The sequence below is a fragment of the Rutidosis leptorrhynchoides genome, chromosome 2 (assembly GCF_046630445.1).
Source record: "Rutidosis leptorrhynchoides isolate AG116_Rl617_1_P2 chromosome 2, CSIRO_AGI_Rlap_v1, whole genome shotgun sequence".
NCBI lineage: Eukaryota > Viridiplantae > Streptophyta > Magnoliopsida > Asterales > Asteraceae > Rutidosis > Rutidosis leptorrhynchoides.
Genome location: NC_092334.1, coordinates 539,299,761 through 539,317,141, shown reverse-complemented (window position 1 = coordinate 539,317,141; position 17,381 = coordinate 539,299,761). Strand labels below are relative to the sequence as shown.

The following is a 17,381-nucleotide window of genomic DNA, read 5'->3' as shown; positions in this document are numbered from 1 at the left end:
AATCTGTGATTCCATGGGTCATTTCACTAGTATACACATATATCTTAAATCCAAATAACCTTCGGTTGACCAATTTGTACATATAATCGCTATTATCGTTAGTATAATATCAAAAAGTAACATTAAACTACGTCAATTTTGATCGATTTGATCGACTTTTACCAATTTTAACAGAGTTTTTGACTTTTGACCGTGTTGACCCGACCTTTCCCGCATTTAACCCGACTTTTGACTGTTGACCGCCTTATTAGAAGACAGAGTCGAGACAAATTAATCACCAAAATGACGCAACAAAAACAACGGACGTCATTAACAACATTGCTTCACACACTACAATAATAACTATCTAATATTGATATTACTAGGTTAGTGACCCGTGAATTCACGGGTTATCATAATAGACATACACAATATTTACGAAAAAATGCTACTAAGAAATTGTAAGTATTATCACTTCACAAAGTACATATCACTAATACTTGGCATAGTGAAATTTTAAAAATCCATAACAAAAAATATGATTAATAGTATTATACACACACTATAAATTCAAACTTGAAACATAAGTACAAATAACAACAATTAGGCTTTTAGTATTACTAATAAACATATACACATAAGATATATAGAGAAAGAGAAAGATGAAAAGCTAACACCCGAGGTAATATTCGAAGTAATCACAATCGATCATTGAACATAATGATCACTTAACTTATATAAAAAAATGAATTGATGTTTAGGGGTATGGAAACTCAATTAAGAAATAGAATGGAAAGATTTAACACTTAAATTCTACAATCGTTTAACCATTTATTCATCTTCTAAAAAAAGAATGAAAATAAAAATAAATTCATGAAACATATTTTTTTAAGATATGTAAGTCAAAAGTACTCATATACCAAGAAAAAAGTATGTAAAAAGTATACTTTTTATATATATTAAATTGAATTTTATTTATTAATTAGTTGTTTTAGTGGAAAAATAATGATATCATCAAATTGACATTTACAACTTTTTAAGCATGTGTTACAACGCTATATAACACATAATGACCTCACCATTAACTCCCTATTATTAGATAGAATAGATAGATAGATAGATTATCTTCTATTATCTATTATCTATATCCAAATAGCTAGACGTTAATGATTAAAAACAAACAACCCCCTTACAATTTTGATTAAAGAATGTTGTCTATCCTTCTACGTCTCCTCATTTTTAACGAATATTCTTTTTAAGTTCACTTATATAAATTAATTAATCCAAAATATAGAAATAGATGAATACTCAAATGGTCAAATTCATTAGAATCATTACTTATCCCAAATTATTCTAATTTTAATTCAATGGATTATCAATCAGTGATTTTAATAACAGTTGTGTTAATATCATCAACTTTATCAACATCATCAGCTCGAGTGTTACCGTTATCGATCGTTCAAAATAAAACAGTTAATTCTGTTAATATCTTTGATAATTCATTGTACGGATTGCTTCAGCTCAGTAATGGATTGGCTCAGACTCCACAAATGGGGTAATTTTCAAATTATTGTCTGTTCTTTGACTAATTTTGACCTTTTGATTTGATTTTAATCTTTTTAGTTGATTTTGTTTTGTGAATGAATGGATTGAACAGATGGAATAGCTGGAACTTTTTTGCTTGTCAGATAAATGAGACTCTGATTAAAGAAACAGGTTCGATTCATTGCAAATTTTTGTTATTTGGGTAAATAGGATTGATTTTATTTTCTTACTGCATGAAATTGTATCCAAACTTTTCAGGTTTTAGCCCTAATTTTTATTAGTATATCATTTTATTTGTCATTTACTGTAGCTGTTACTATAGTTGAGTTTTGATTTACTCTTTATGTAGTCATGTTAACTTCAAATTTATAATACAAAAATCAGTTCTTTTGATACTGAATAAGGTATGATTATATGCCTGCAATTGACTACTGTAACAAACCACCAAGGCATTGCCAGAGTGGTATAAGCTCTGGATTGGATCTGAGTCTTAGTTGGCGCAGGTTCGAATCCAGGGGAGGTTTTCTCAAGGATTCTGTTGTGGTCAGTGGCGAGTCTACTAAGGGGTGAGTGGGGTCAAAGTGTTGGGAAATTACGGTCTCACTAATTCCCACCACCCAGCCCAACAATAATAGTAAAGAAATAAGAACAAATACACAACACAAGATTTAACGTGGAAACTCCAAAACAGGAGAAAAACCACCGGCCCCCAAATAGAGAAAATACACTATATCACAAATTGTTACAATGATATAGACGACTCTCTTAAGCCAACTACACTCTCCAAAATATTTAACTAATACAACTCTCAAACAAGGGTAAGAAAGAAAGAAATAATCAAATACTTAAAGTGTATTGATTGGTGCAATTTGGAATGAAGACTTAGCCCCTCTTATATAACCAAGTCACTCACCCCTCACATCTTCCTCCCACCAATGTGGGATAAACATATCTTCTACTAGCCAAAATAAACCAACAAATCTCCACCTTTTGGATAGAAGAAGATAACCATGCTTCCACATTGCAAGGATAACCGATGTAGACGCTTCCTCGACGACAACTTCAAGATCCTCATCTTCATGCCGTTGACATTATCTCCCAAGAGACAAAACTTGCATCTTCATCGAACATTGTCTAAACCGACAATCATTGTCATCACAGACAATCATAACTCTTAACAAGAATTATCATACTCCACCATAAAGAGTATAGCACTTAGAATATCGCATTCCAAGCATTTCACCTCGGCACATGTTGTTGAACAACCAGCTGAAACTTTATGGTGCAACTTCCCTGTTTGGCTTTCCCGAAAGTCCCATCAGCTACAACATCAGTTTCCACCACACAACCTGCATCAACGCCAAACCAATGCCCATGTGTAATTGTGGAACCGCTAACGAACATCCCTTTCCACGGTGGCGCGGACACACCATGAGGATGACGTGACTTCAGAGGAATTCGTCACTCTCCGTAACAACGGAGACAATGTTAGCATCTTTGGAGCCATTTGCCGCATTAGCTCCACCGGGACAATTAACCCTTACATGCCCAGTCTTCCCGCACTTCCAGCATGTCAGATTCTTTCTAGAGTTTCTCTTCTGCCTATCCGAACACAACACTATCGTATCTCCTGATGACGAGACCCCGTTACCTTCCAGTCTTTTCTCCTCGGATAGGAGCTTGCTAGTAACGGCTTCAAACTTCAGAGTTTCTTTCCCATACATCAAAATAGGTTTCATGTGTTCATAAGACGATGACAAAGATAATATCAACCTCAAAGCTTTATCTTCATCATCCACTTTAACTCCAATAGCTTCAAGTTCTGAAACAATACCATTAAGAATACTTAGATGATCTGAAATCTTTGAACCCTCATCCATACGCAGAGTATGAAATTGTTCTTTAAGACACAACCGATTTGAGATGCCCTTGCCCTGGTACAACTGCTCTAGTTTAACCCAAAGCTCATTTTCCGTTGATAACCCGTGCACATTTGCAAGCACGTTCTTTGCAAGACACAAACGAATCGCACTTGCTGCCCTCAAATCCATATCATCCCATTCTTCTTCATCAAACTTACTGCTAGAATCACTGCCAGGAACAAGGGTGGGTTTACCCTTCAAAGCCTTGTGTAAACCGGACTGAATCAACACATCCTTGACTTGAACCTGCCATAAGCCAAAATTGATCCTCCCATCAAATTTCTCTACATCAAACCTCATTGGACTGAACTTCGACATCGTATCCGTATCCTATAAACAACACTTTCTCTGATTTTGCTCACGTTTCGAATAGCCAAAAGATGTAGCAGGTAGCCAGGACCCTTTAAATCGGAAATCCACAACTCGCCACTAACAAATCCAACTATTACTACGAATCAGAAAAAATATTGTCTAACCAGATACCCTATACGATCGATAGAACTCGTTTCTGATGTGGACGATCCACTCCCGTGGCAACCACAGAGCATACTCCGACTCCTATAACCGAGACCCTCGTCAAACCTGACGCTCTGATACCAGTTGTTGGGAAATTACGGTCTCACTAATTCCCACCACCCAGCCCAACAATAATAGTAAAGAAATAAGAACAAATACACAACACAAGATTTAACGTGGAAACTCCAAAACAGGAGAAAAACCACCGGCCCCCAAAGAGAGAAAATACACTATATCACAAATTGTTACAATGATACAGACGACTCTCTTAAGCCAACTCAAAGGACCCCATTAATTAAAAAATTTTATATATAAAATACTAATAAAATTTAATAGGACACCACTAAATTTATAGTTAGGACCCCATATATTTTTAAAATTAGTGGTTTTTAATGAAGTTAATAGAATTTTTTTTTTACAAAGTACCACTCAAAATGTATAGGGCACCATTAAATTTTGATCCTAGAATCGCCACTGGTTGTGGTGAATAAAGGTGTATAGCCTAAGCCACTCGTTTTAATCCAAAGCACACCGGGTACCCAATGCGGCGATGGTGTGTGAAGAGTTTCCTTCTAACGCGTGTGTGGATGACAAATGAGAGTATTCGATGTCAAAATAGCCGTTAAAAAAAATTGACTACTGTAATATGAAGTACAGTAATACTCTAAATCTCTCAAATTTTAAGTAGTACCGAATATAATGGGCAAATGGTACAAGGACTTATACCCAATGTTTTATCATTTATTTAACCATCACTAAGAGCCTAGTTGTTAGCGCGCCTTGAGATTCTTGAGGTATGAGGTTCAAATCTTGTGGTGGTCAGGGAAGGGTTTGAAAACGGTCACAAGTTAATCCTGTTAGGCCGCGTACACCAGAGTAAAAATACTCGCCTTTGCGTGAAAAACCTCATCACTTATTTTTATCATTTCTTTGTAAACATTTTTTTTATTACCTCATCTGCAATACTTTTTTAGTTCAAGTATATCAACCATTTAAAATATAACGTATGTAAAGAAATAGACTAATTTCAAAACTAACACTACACGTATAATTATGTGCTACTTAATGTTTTCTTAAACAACATGTGTTCGTTGGAATGAGACTGATATTTTCATATATAACACAAGACATAATACTGTTAAATGGACATGCTACCGAAAGAAAAGTTAATATTTACCATTGCATTTCGTGGGTGCCATGCTAGTATGACTATATTTGATATGCATGTATGGTGTATTAGATTGAATATTTTTGTTAACCAAATTGATATATTCTGTTGGACAGCTGATGCACTTATCTCTACTGGATTGGCTGATTTGGGATATAATTATGTTAATATTGGTACTCATTTAATCTGCTTTAATCTGATTTTTTGCTACTGGTTGTTAAGTCTTTTAGATTAATACTAATATATATCTTTTACTAAACACAGATGATTGTTGGGAAGCATTGACACGTGACACAAATGTAGGTTAATAATGACAGAATATATAATTCATTTGACCCGTTATAGATAAAACCTAACCCGAATTACCCGTACCAAAATGGTAACTTTGCATGCTGGTTCTGCAGGGTCTGTTAGTTCCTGAATCAAAAACATTTCCATCTGGAATTAAAGCTCTTGCTGATTATGTACATGAAAAGGGTCTCAAGCTTGGTATCTATTCTTCTGCAGGGTACAATATAGTCCATTTGTTATTTTATTTATCCAGTGTGTTATTCTTTTAATCGATTTTATCGGATTTTGTAGTCTTTTTACCTGTCAAGTACGACCCGCTTCGCTTTTCCATGAGAATGATGATGCAGCAACTTGGGCTTCCTGGGTGAGTTAAAACGTAGCCCTTAGCAAATAAATAAATATATGAATAAGTAGTTCTAGTTCTATGTATTATAATTCATGTGTGATGTTGTTCAGGGTGTGGACTACTTGAAGTATGACAACTGTTTTAATCTTGGCATAAAACCAATCGACAGGTTTGGTTTCATTATATAGTTGCTTAGAAAATAAATTATAATTATAAATTATTATTCATAAAATATCGGTTCATGTTTATAGATATCCACCAATGCGAGATGCTTTGAATTCAACTGGACGGAAAATCTTTTATTCTATTTGCGAGTGGTAATAAGTAGTATTTTTTGTCATAATACTTCACGAAACCACTTGGAATATTATTGTACTACTCCTTCCCAAAATAATTGTCCTGTTTTGATTTTTGAAAGTCTTTCTTTTTCAACTTTGACTTTGAATATTTTTGTATGTGTTATATAATACTTGATGGAATTGGAAATTATACCAATGGATACACGTTTAAAACCCAGTCCATTTGTATAAATTCAATCACATATTGCATAACACAAACGAAAATATATAGTGTCAAAGTTGAAAATGGAAGACTTTCAAAAGTCAAAATGGGACAGTTATTTTGAGACGAAAGGAGTATAATATTTTTATTTTCACTTTGAAGGGGTGAAGATGATCCGGCTCTATGGGCGGGTAACGTTGGAAATAGCTGGAGAACAACCGATGACATCAATGACACATGGGCAAGGTTCAAACTTTTTGCAACACTGATACGTGTTTAACTGCAGTTATTTGGTTTGTTAATCAGTTAACTGATTTTTTTTACAGTATGACTTCTATTGCTGACATTAATGACAAATGGGCAGCCTATGCGGGACCGGGTGGATGGAATGGTAGGAATAAATTCATTTAAGTGTTTATACATTCTCTACCAATCAATGATAATGGAGTTCGTTAATTGTATATTTTGACTTTCTTGTAGACCCGGATATGTTAGAAGTTGGTAACGGAGGCATGAGTTATTTGGAATACCGAGCACATTTTAGCATATGGGCTTTAATGAAGGTGGTGTTTGCTCTTATTACGTGTTCAATGGAGCAATATGTTCATGTAGAATTTAATCGGTTATGGTTTGTTAAATGTGCAGGCTCCACTTCTTATAGGTTGTGATGTCAGAAACATGACTGCAGAAACATTTGAAATATTGAGCAATAAGGAGGTCATTGCTGTAAACCAAGGTAACCTGTTTTTTTTTTTTCAAAAAAAAGCAAGGTGATCTGTTTATTTGTTATTTTATATGTTCATAAATAATAATAATTGAATGATTTTTGTTATAAGTACTTATATTCTGTGTTGCAGATTCACTTGGAATTCAGGGAAGGAAAGTAAATGCTTCAGGAACTGATGGCTGTCAACAGGTCCTCCAACTTTAGCTCTATAGAAGAGGTGGTAAAATGGACGGGTCATCAAGTAAAAAAAAATATTTTGTCGAAAATGTTAATCCGTATATAAATATATTCAGGTTGTATGCATTATGACTAGAAGTAGAATACTCTTTTTGAAACTTTTGACCCAGTTGACCCGTTCCTTTCAAAGTTTTTTAACTGACTTGACTGATTAGAGAGAAAACATAACCTGAATCGACCTACTGAGTTATTGATTTGGTTGAAATTTCCACCTCTATTTTTTCATTTATATAGCGATATATATACACTACACATGTAAGTGAAGCTCGTCTTCACAAATTGGTATATAATATATTTGGTGTTAAATTTTGAGTTCAGGTATGGGCTGGTCCTTTGTCTGGAAGCCGTTTTGTTGTCGTTCTCTGGAACAGATGTTCAGAAGCTGAAACGATTAAAGTTTCATGGGATACATTTGGACTTGACTCCTCCACTAGCTTTTCTGTTAGAGATTTGTGGAAGGTACGTACGTCTTCTTAATTTGTATATGTATGTATACCTTGATTTATACTGCGTTTTACCTGAAAATCAGTAGCTTTGAACCCTTAATTTTTAAAATGTGTCAGGTTGTGTATAGTTGTATACCTGCTCACACTTCTTTGTAAAACGAAAAAAAAAAAAAAAAACTTAAAATACATGAAATGGTGATACATATTCAAATTATACTTTTGTAAGTGTAATATATATCAGTGGCGTATCATGTTAAAATATTAGTGCACAACTCAAGTGGCTCAACTTGCTCAACTTGATTATGGACTTTATTGCTCAACTTGCTCAACTTGATTATGAACTTTATTGCTCAAGTTGCTCAACTTGTCCAACTTGACATCATCTTTTATGGCATACTTGCATAATCAAGTTGCCTTTTATCTTGTTTTATTAGGTGTAGTTGTCATATTGGTGTGTTCACATGTATGCTAGTTGTCATATTGGTGTGTTTACATGTATGCTAGTTGTCATCTAGCTTTACTAGTAGGTCTAGTTGTTGGTGTGTTATAATTATGTTTTGCTTTAATCCTATATATAAGGATGTGATTGTAACCATTTGAAATCAATCCAACACATTTAGTTTTTCATATTCTTGTTCATATTATTTCCTTAACCTTTCATTCATAGCAAATAACTTGTTGTTTCATGGTATCTAGAGCTTGGTTCTAAGTTAAACTCTTGTGTGCAAATACTCAAAGTTTACTCAAAAGTTCCAAACTAGTTATCTTGCTATCAAAAATGGAAGGCACAAATGGAAACAATGGTGGTATGGTAAATGGAATGGAGAAATTTGTAGGCAACAACTACAAGTATTGGAAGATGTGCATGGAGGCTTTTCTTCAAGGTCATGATCTATGGGAACTTGTGGCCGGAGGCGATGCAATAATTCCCATAGAAACTCTAGAGAATGTAGAGTCAAGCAGAAAATGGAAGGTAAGGTGTGGAAAGGCTCTCTTTGCATTGAGAACTTCAATTAGCAAAGAGTTCATAGAACACGTTTGTGATATTACTTCTCCAAAAGAAGTATGGGATACTCTTGAGAAACTCTTTTCTAAGAAAAACACCGTAAGGTTACAATTCTTGGAAAACGAGTTAGCAATCTTAAGACAAGAAGGTATGACTGTTTCCGAATATTTCTTACGGGTAGTGAAGCTTGTTTGCGAAGATATCTAATTCGCGGTTTGAAGAAAGAGTATGTCCCGTTCATAACCTCTATTCAGGGGTGGACTACTCAACCTTCGGTTGAAGAATTGGAGAATTTACTCTCTAATCAAGAAGCTTTGGCCAAGCAAATGGCTAAAGGATTTGAAAATGATGCAGTATTTTTTCAAAAGGGAAGAACTTCAAGAAAGGTTCTTCTAGCAAACAAAAAGAAGAAGAGCAAACTAGTTACAAAAGTAACTATGAGAAGAAACCTCCCACATGTTACAAGTGCGGGAAGGTTGGTCACATCAAGAGATATTGTCGTTTGAAAGTCACAAAAGCGAACGTGGCTTGTTCAAGCAACGATAATGATGAAGTCAAATGGGAGCAATCTTTTACCATTGATACGGTTGTCAAGAAGAATCAATGGATTGTCGATTCGGGTTGCTTTCATCATGTGACCGGTGATGGAACTCTCCCTCATGACGTTAAAGATCACAATCAAAATCGAGTTGTAATCACTGCCGACAACTCAACTCATCCGGTTAAAAAGGAAGGTAATGTTATTATTGATGTTAATAATGATACATTTACTTTGGAAGATGTTTATCTTGTTCCTAAATTGACCAAGAATCTAGTTTCGGTACCTCAAATTACCGAATCCGGAAAGAATGTTCTTTTTGGTCCAACGGATGTGAAAGTGCTTGAGAATGTCATGGAGATTGTGGGTGATGTTCTTTTCACGGGAGAAAAGAAATGTTCTTTATTTGTGTTGTCCGCGGGTGAGGCTTATGTGAAGAAAACAAGTCAAACCGACAACGGAGCTATTTGGCATGCAAGACTAGGCCATGTGGGATATCAAATGTTACAAAAGATATTCTCACATAAGCTAGTAGATGGTATTCCTCAATTAAAGAATGTTCGTGAGGAGGTAATATGCCAAGGGTGTCAATATGGAAAGTCACACCGACTTCCATATAAGGAGTCAACAAATCGAAAACAAGGTTTGCTTGACTTAATTCATACGGATTTGATGGGGCCAACAAGAACACCAAGTTATAGCGGTCATTGCTATGTCATGGTGTTAATCGATGACTATTCTCGGTTCACTTGAGTGAAATTTCTAAAGGAGAAAAGTGAAGCCTTATCAAAGTTCACGGAGTTCAAAGAAGCGGTAGAATCCGAATTTGGGAGAAAAAAGCTCTTAGAAGTGATAACGGTGGAGAATTCATGTCAAATGATTTCTTTACCTATTGTAAAACAAACGTTATTTCTCGTCAAATGACTTGTCCGGATACTCCTCAACAGAATGGTGTTTCGAAAAGAAAGATTGCTTACCTTGTTTCAATATGCTTATCTTGGTTGCATGACAAAGGATTGCCTAGGGAGCTTTGGGCGGAAGCACTTCAATGTGCTTGTCATGTGTCTAATCGGTTACCATCTTGGCCAGGTACACAAAAATCATCTTTTGAGCTAGCTTATGGTGAAAAGCCTAATGTAAGCTATTTTAGGGTGTTTGGTTCTATTTGTTATGTTCATGTTCCAAAAGCTAACCGAACCAAACGTGACCCAAAAGCTCGAAAGTGTATTTTTGTTGGTTATGATTCACACAGGAAAGGTTGGAGGTGTATGAATCTAGAAACAAAGAAGTTTACCACTTCAAGAGACGTGATATTTGATGAAGTGTCTTCTCAATTTTCTGAATCAAGCAAAAATGGTGAAGAAAATAGAGATTACAAATTTATGTTTCCTAGCTTCGACACTCAAGAAGAAAGTGAGAATGATGGTGTTTCTCAAACTCAAGAAGATGCACCTAGTGAAGAAGTACCAACTCAAGTTAGAAGGTCAACAAGAGAAAAGAGACAACCAAAACATCTAAGTGACTATGAGGTGAACACGGTCACAACTTGTTTCTTTTCAGGTGGCTTAACCGAAGAACCAACATATTATGAAGAAGCTAAAGATTCTTCGGATTGGAGAAAAGTAATGCAAGAGGAGATTGATGCATTGGAGAAGAATGAAACTTGGGAGCTTGTCAAGAAACCGGAAGCATGTAAACCGGTTACTTGCAGATGGGTGTACCGTTTGAAGAAGAACTCGGATGGAACCATTAATAGGTTCAAGGCTCGTTTGGTGGCTCGTGGCTTTTGTCAAAGTTATGTGCTTAATTATGAAGAAACTTTTAACCCCGTGGCTAAAATGGTGACGGTGAGAACAATAATCTCACTAGCGGCTTACAAAGGGTGGAAATTGTGGCAACTTGATGTGAATAATGCTTTTCTATATGGATATGGAGAGCTTGATTGTGAGGTGTTCATGGAACCTATTGGGTTCACTTCAAATCAATTTTCAGAATATGTGTGCCGGTTGAAGAAAGCTCTTTATGGATTGAAACAAGCTCCGATAGCTTGGTATGGTAAGGTCGCACAATACGTTGTCTTTTGTGGTTTTAAAATTTCTGATGCGGATTCTAGTTTGTTTGTGAATAAAGAATCGGGTATTCATGTCTTAGTATTACTATATGTTGATGACATGATTATCACCGGAGGAAACGAGTCAGAAATATCTCGTTTAAGTGATGATCTTTCGGTTCGTTTTGAAATGAAGAACCTAGGGGAGATTGGTTGCTTTCTTGGCTTGGAAGTCGATAAACTAGAAAACGGGTACCTAATCTCTCAAAGGGGCTATGCAAGAAGTCTCTTGGAACGTTTCAACATGGGGGAGTCAAAGCGTATGACTACGCTAATGGAACAAAACTTCAAAATGAAGAAGGATCAAGGAAAAGAGCTCAAGGATGTGAAGTTGTTCCAACAAATAGTTGGAAGTTTGATTTATCTAACCATCACAAGGCCGAAAATTGCTTACTCGGTTGGCATTGTTTCACAATTTATGCAATGTCCAACTAATGTTCATCTTGATGCAGCTAAAAGGATCTTTCGTTATGTGAAAGGATCAATAGGCCACGACTTGTGGTATAAGAAGTGTAATGATGTTTTGTTAAATGGTTTCGTAGATGCAGATTGGATGGGAGACGCAAATGATCGCCATTCAACTTCGGGTTACTGTTTTAACATGAGTTCCGCGGTTATTTCATGGTGTAGCAAGAAGCAAGATGATGTTGCTTTGTCTAGCACGGAAGCAGAATACATAGCTGCAACTATGGCAGCTCAAGAGTGTACTTGGCTAAGAAGATTGATCGGTGACATACTTGAAGAAGTAGATTATGTTGTCAAACTGAAATGTGACAACGAAAGTGCAATCAAACTTGCTTCGAATCCTGTTTTTTTATGCGCGTACTAAGCATATAGAAATGAGGTATCATTTCATTCGTGAAAAGGTTCTTAGCGGGGAAATCGAGCTAGCAAATGTAAGGACAAAAGATCAAGTAGCCGACATCTTTACTAAAGCTCTAATAAAAGTCAAGTTCATGGAATTTCGAGAGGCGTTGGGGATTTTTGATCGGGAGTTTGCACTAAGGGGAGTGTTAAAATATTAGTGCACAACTCAAGTGGCTCAACTTTCTCAACTTGATTATGGACTTTATTGCTCAAAGTTGCTCAACTTAGACCACTCCCTATGGGTTAGTTATCCGTCATTACCCGCTCATTACCCGTAATGAACCATAGGCACGGCTTAGTTACCCGCATTAGTTACCCGCACTCACCATAGATTTAACGGATGTGTTTAGTTAGTTATAGGAATTGTGGGTCCCGGTGGCTTTTTATTGTTGGACTTGATACTTTATTGCTTGTACGTTGTATATTAAGATGAGTATTGTTTTAGCCATGATAGGGAGTGTTTAGTTATGAGTTAGTTATAGGATATTGGTGTTGATGTGGCGCTGATGTGGAAGGTTAAGAGGATGAATAGTTTAGTTACGATAGGGAGTGGCCTTATGAACTTTATTGCTCAAGTTGCTCAACTTGTCCAACTTGACATTATCTTTTATAGCATACTTGCATAATCAAGTTGCCTTTTATCTTGTTTTATTAGGTGTAGTTGTCATATTGGTGTGTTTACATGTATGCTAGTTATATTGGTGTGTTAACATGTATGCTAGTTGTCATCTAGCTTTACTAGTGGGTCTAGTTGTTGGTGTGTTATGATTATGTTTTGCTTTAATCCTATATATAAGGATGTGATTATAACAATTTGAAATCAAACCAACACATTTAGTTTTTCGTATTCTTGTTCATATTATTTTCTTAACCTTTCATTCATAGCAAATAACTTGTTTCATATCATTGAATTTATCACCAGTGGTGTACCATTGAATTTATCACTATTTGAGTGGTACAAAAGTAAATTCAATGATACACGCTTAATCACCTAATTGGACTAATTATATTTAGTGGATGTTTACCTTTAAAAATTCATAAATTCTAAAAACAAATGGAGTCTTATCATGAAAGTTAGTATTGTCTTATACAATTTTTCTGTTAAAAAAGAATTAAAAAGCAGTGATGTCATGGGACACCACTGCTTAGAGCCTACATACGCCTTCGATATACACCTATTAAAAAATCGTAGATATGTAATTGTATGTTGACCAAATATAATGACTTGCTTATGTAGCACGAGGACGTAGTAGCAGATGCAGTTGCATCCTTTGGTGTGCCAGTTGATGCTCACAGTTGCGAGATGTTCGTTTTGACTCCCAAGCTGTCTCATTTTCAAGCCTGAACTAATACTATGCGTGAGAACCAGAAGTACGTATGTCTATGGAGCGGTTTCTTTTCGTTCTGGCATAGTGTAGGGCTGTTCATATAATAATAATGTCATATATATAGCTGCTGCTTTACTTATTGCTGCTTGTGTTTTAATCCTGGGTGGAGGTTATTGAGTGATGAGTATGCATTTGCATTCCTTGGAACATCTTCTTTGTAATTTTTGTAATAAAAATCTCTCCTGGGTAGTAATACATATGTGAATAATGTTTTTTTACACGATGATGATCCGTATACTACGTATTACACAGTACACCACTAAACATGTTTTATAAACTGTTATGATTGTCGAATTGAGACTTATCATTAGTATTTAATTACAGAGTATCATCTAGTGTTAAGCGATTAAAACATATATGATATGATCTTAATTTTATACAAAGTACCGATACCTATACACTAAAGAGAATTATTAAAAAAAATGAAATGATAAAGTTGCGCACTCATTAAATTTGATGAAATTAGCATAATAATCAATGATTTTTGGTACAGAAACAACTGTAAAAGCAAAAACTAATACAAACAAACATGAATTCGGCATTTTAAATTGTTACAAATATAAGCTACATATAGAACTAATCAGAATGGCTCCTAGTATGCACCAAAATGCAAACTATTAATTAGACTAAAATCGTTACAAATCAACTATCCATCGTCATGAGACGTTCAAAAACATGGTAAATTTTCCATCGATTGCAAAAAGTTAGACGTTGAGTAGATGGCCGCAGCTGCAGCTTGTACAGCTAAATTTTTGTGATCGCCTGTTTCTGCTTTCAATAGTCTGTAATATAAGTCAATAAAAAGAAGATAAAAATTAGATTTTTACAGTCCAATTAGTCATCCACAGTCCCCATAACTGTATTTTTAAGCTTTACTATAATGTATTATGCATATAACTTCATTAATCATTTTTGTTATATAAAAATTTAGATGACTATTCAAATAAGATCATTTTTTATAATTAATACAGTATTTGACACACTATTTATTCGTAATCTGGACAAAAGGTGATAGGTCGACCCAACTCGACCCATTACCTAAACATCCCATCTTGTGTACTCAATGCACCTGTAGTCGTTAGTAAGCAATCACCTGTAGTCGTTAGTGTGCTTTTGTAAGATTTTTTCTGGAAGAAACTGGTGAAGACCGTGTTCACAATGCACCAGCATTTCATTTACTTGGTTCAACGACGTCTCCTGTAAAATAAAATCAGATTAAAAGTTAACAAAATCTTTTACTATAAAATTTCAGAAAAGAACAATCTGATAGACTTATAAGAAACAGAAACTTGACTCACCAAATGTTTCTCTTCTTCTGAAAGAGCGTTTTCCATCTGTTCAAAAAGCGGACCCCATTTTGCTCTATGCAACTCAGCAGTTGACTTGTCAAATTGACCTTTTTCGGGATTTTTGTTTTCTTGATTAGAAACTAGTTCTAGAGATACCAAGCAAGGAAGTTCTGTTTGAATTACAGCCTGAACTCTTTTCTTACTACGTCTTAACGCTACAAAAAAAACATTAATTAACATGTTTATTCATGTACATGTCGCTTAACAAAAAACACGATTTTCAAACATTTAAATCGTTCTAACCTGCAAGACGGCCTTTGATATCTTGATGAAGAAGTTCTAACCACTGAGAAGCTACACTTGCAGCTATAAACCATAAAAAACACAATGATTACATGTTCTTATAATTAACTCTTTCAAAGATATAACATTAGAACAAAAAGAATCTAACTTTATCGAGAGATATCTGACTATGCTTTAAAACGCTTTCTAAGGAGGATTTCGACCCATTTAACCTATTCTTTTTAACCCAAATCAACCCATTCATAAGCACACAAGTCAAATTCAAGCATGCTATAAAAGTGGCATTTGTACATCTCAAAAATACATCAAATCATAACACAATAACATCAACAACTTACCTTTAATCGAAAGTGAATTAACAGTTGAAATGTTTCCTGACTCTACATTAGACAAAGAGCTTATATTACCCGATCCCATTGTTGCTGATGTCGAAAGTTTCAACGCAAGCATATCATCTTCACGTTCTAACGTATCATTTACAACATTTTCACTCGTTTTAGTAACCTTCTTACTTCCTGCATGTTTATTTTCATTTCTTGCAGATCTCACAAGATTCTCAATAATCGAATGAACTTGTTTTCGGTTCCTTACATGATTTATAATCCCGGGATTCAAATCTTTCAAAAGTCCACTTGGGGCAGCCGCTTTCGCAAACCTATCCACTTGTTCTTTTTTCGCAATCTCGATCTTTTTTCGGATCACCACTTCGTTCACCCTTTTTCTCGCGCGTGGTTTTGGTATTTGTGGGACCGGTACACCACCATGAGTGGACGAAATGAACCCGTTTTGTTTCATTTCTTTCCAAACCCTCATCGAGTCACGTTCACCGCATGTACTTCCACATTCGGATAAAGAATCTCGTGGTTTTACATGATCCAAATCTTTATACGGAAGAAAAGGATTGTAAATCATAGAACTCGAAACGTCTTCTGAGTTTAAATCGATCGAAAAACCTCTAGATTTTACACAATTAGTCCCTTCAATACAAGATGGAGTATCAACTTTTGCATTGAGATCAAATGCAGAACCTTTTAATTTCCCTAAATAAAATCTATGGGTTAAATTCAAATTTCTAACACATCAAACTTTACAAACTTCCTAAAAAGTAATTTAAAATTCTAAAAAACACAAATTAACTTATGATTTACCTTCGGAATGAAAAACAGATTCTAGGTCTCCAAATTTGGCTCTTTTGGGTTCTAATTCTTTAATTTCTGCAACTTCTTCAAAACACCTCTTCTGCATACACCATTGAACAAACAAACAATCAATAACAAACCCTAAAATCGGAAAATGACAACAAATCGAATACGAAAAATGGATAGAATTAAGATTAATTTTATATATGAAGTGCAAAAAGGAAACCTTGGATTCAGATCCGGGTAGATTGCATTCATCCATTGCTGAGTGAAAAAAAAATAACAGAAATGGTGAATTTGATATATTTATTTAACAAATTTTATGAATTGTCAAAAACCCAGATTTAAGATTGAAAAAGGAAGCTTGTGAACAAGTAAAGATGAGAGATTGATGGCGTTTTGAAATTAGGGTTCGAATGGGAGTGAGAGAAAAGAGGCGGTAACTGGTAGTAATTAAATGTGGGTTTACTTTTATTTTTGTATTTTGCGAGTAAAGAATTTGATTTGAATTTGCAGAAAAGCGCGCTGACAGGCCGTTCCTCCCGTTTGAGTTATTAATTTATATTTATATATATTTTATTTATTACGGAGTATTCATTATATTATTATTATTTTATTATTTGTGTTATAATAATAGTACTACGTAACAATATTATTTATATGTGGATAGTCAATTTTGTACCAATACTTAGTCAATTTTGGGTAGCTTTTTTTTTTTTGTATAAATAGCCATGTATTGCAAGCTAAAACACTTGCATCATTTCTCACACTTACAAAGTGTTTCTTTCTTTCTCTCCATTATCATCTTTGTTCTTACACTTCATTATTAGTATTCTTAATCAAGAATCAAACCACTAAAGGTAGTTATAAGCCTACTGAATTATAACATAAATCAAATCACTAAAGGTAGTTATAAGCCTACTGAATTATAACATAAATCAAACCACTAAAGGTAGTTATAAGCCTACTGAATTATAACATGTTATCAGCACGAAGTGCTCCGTATAATCAAGGTAAGAAATTCTTTAACGATATCTTCTATTATTTATTAGTAAGGTAAATA

The 17,381-nt window shown here is 34.8% G+C and overlaps 1 protein-coding gene and 1 pseudogene across 1 annotated transcript; one reads left to right on the top strand and one right to left on the bottom strand.

The window, feature by feature from the left end:
- Window positions 1-1,258: 1,258 nt before the first annotated feature.
- LOC139894558 (alpha-galactosidase 3) lies at window positions 1,259-13,821 on the top strand. The gene is made up of 15 exons (XM_071877912.1): window positions 1,259-1,534; window positions 1,637-1,695; window positions 5,247-5,303; window positions 5,395-5,429; window positions 5,535-5,638; window positions 5,713-5,785; window positions 5,878-5,936; window positions 6,019-6,084; window positions 6,431-6,514; window positions 6,595-6,659; window positions 6,749-6,831; window positions 6,914-7,004; window positions 7,126-7,184; window positions 7,551-7,691; window positions 13,437-13,821. Exons 1-15 carry the CDS (start codon window positions 1,347-1,349, stop codon window positions 13,542-13,544), a joined length of 1,272 nt encoding a protein of 423 aa, XP_071734013.1. The 5' UTR covers window positions 1,259-1,346; the 3' UTR covers window positions 13,545-13,821.
- A 433-nt stretch (window positions 13,822-14,254) lies between these two features.
- On the bottom strand, window positions 14,255-16,580 carry LOC139889636 (uncharacterized; annotated as a pseudogene).
- Between the last annotated feature and the right edge of the window lie 801 nt (window positions 16,581-17,381).

What these genes read in the sequence shown, in the direction of transcription:
- LOC139894558 (XM_071877912.1), top strand. Translation starts at nt 1,347, where the DNA reads ATGGATTATCAATCAGTGATTTTAATAACAGTTGTGTTAATATCATCA. An exon ending in ATATAATTATGTTAATATTG is followed by an intron (nt 5,304 to 5,394) that starts GTACTCATTTAA and finishes TACTAAACACAG; the next exon opens with ATGATTGTTGGGAAGCATTG. An exon ending in CTGTTAGAGATTTGTGGAAG is followed by an intron (nt 7,692 to 13,436) that starts GTACGTACGTCT and finishes TTGCTTATGTAG; the next exon opens with CACGAGGACGTAGTAGCAGA.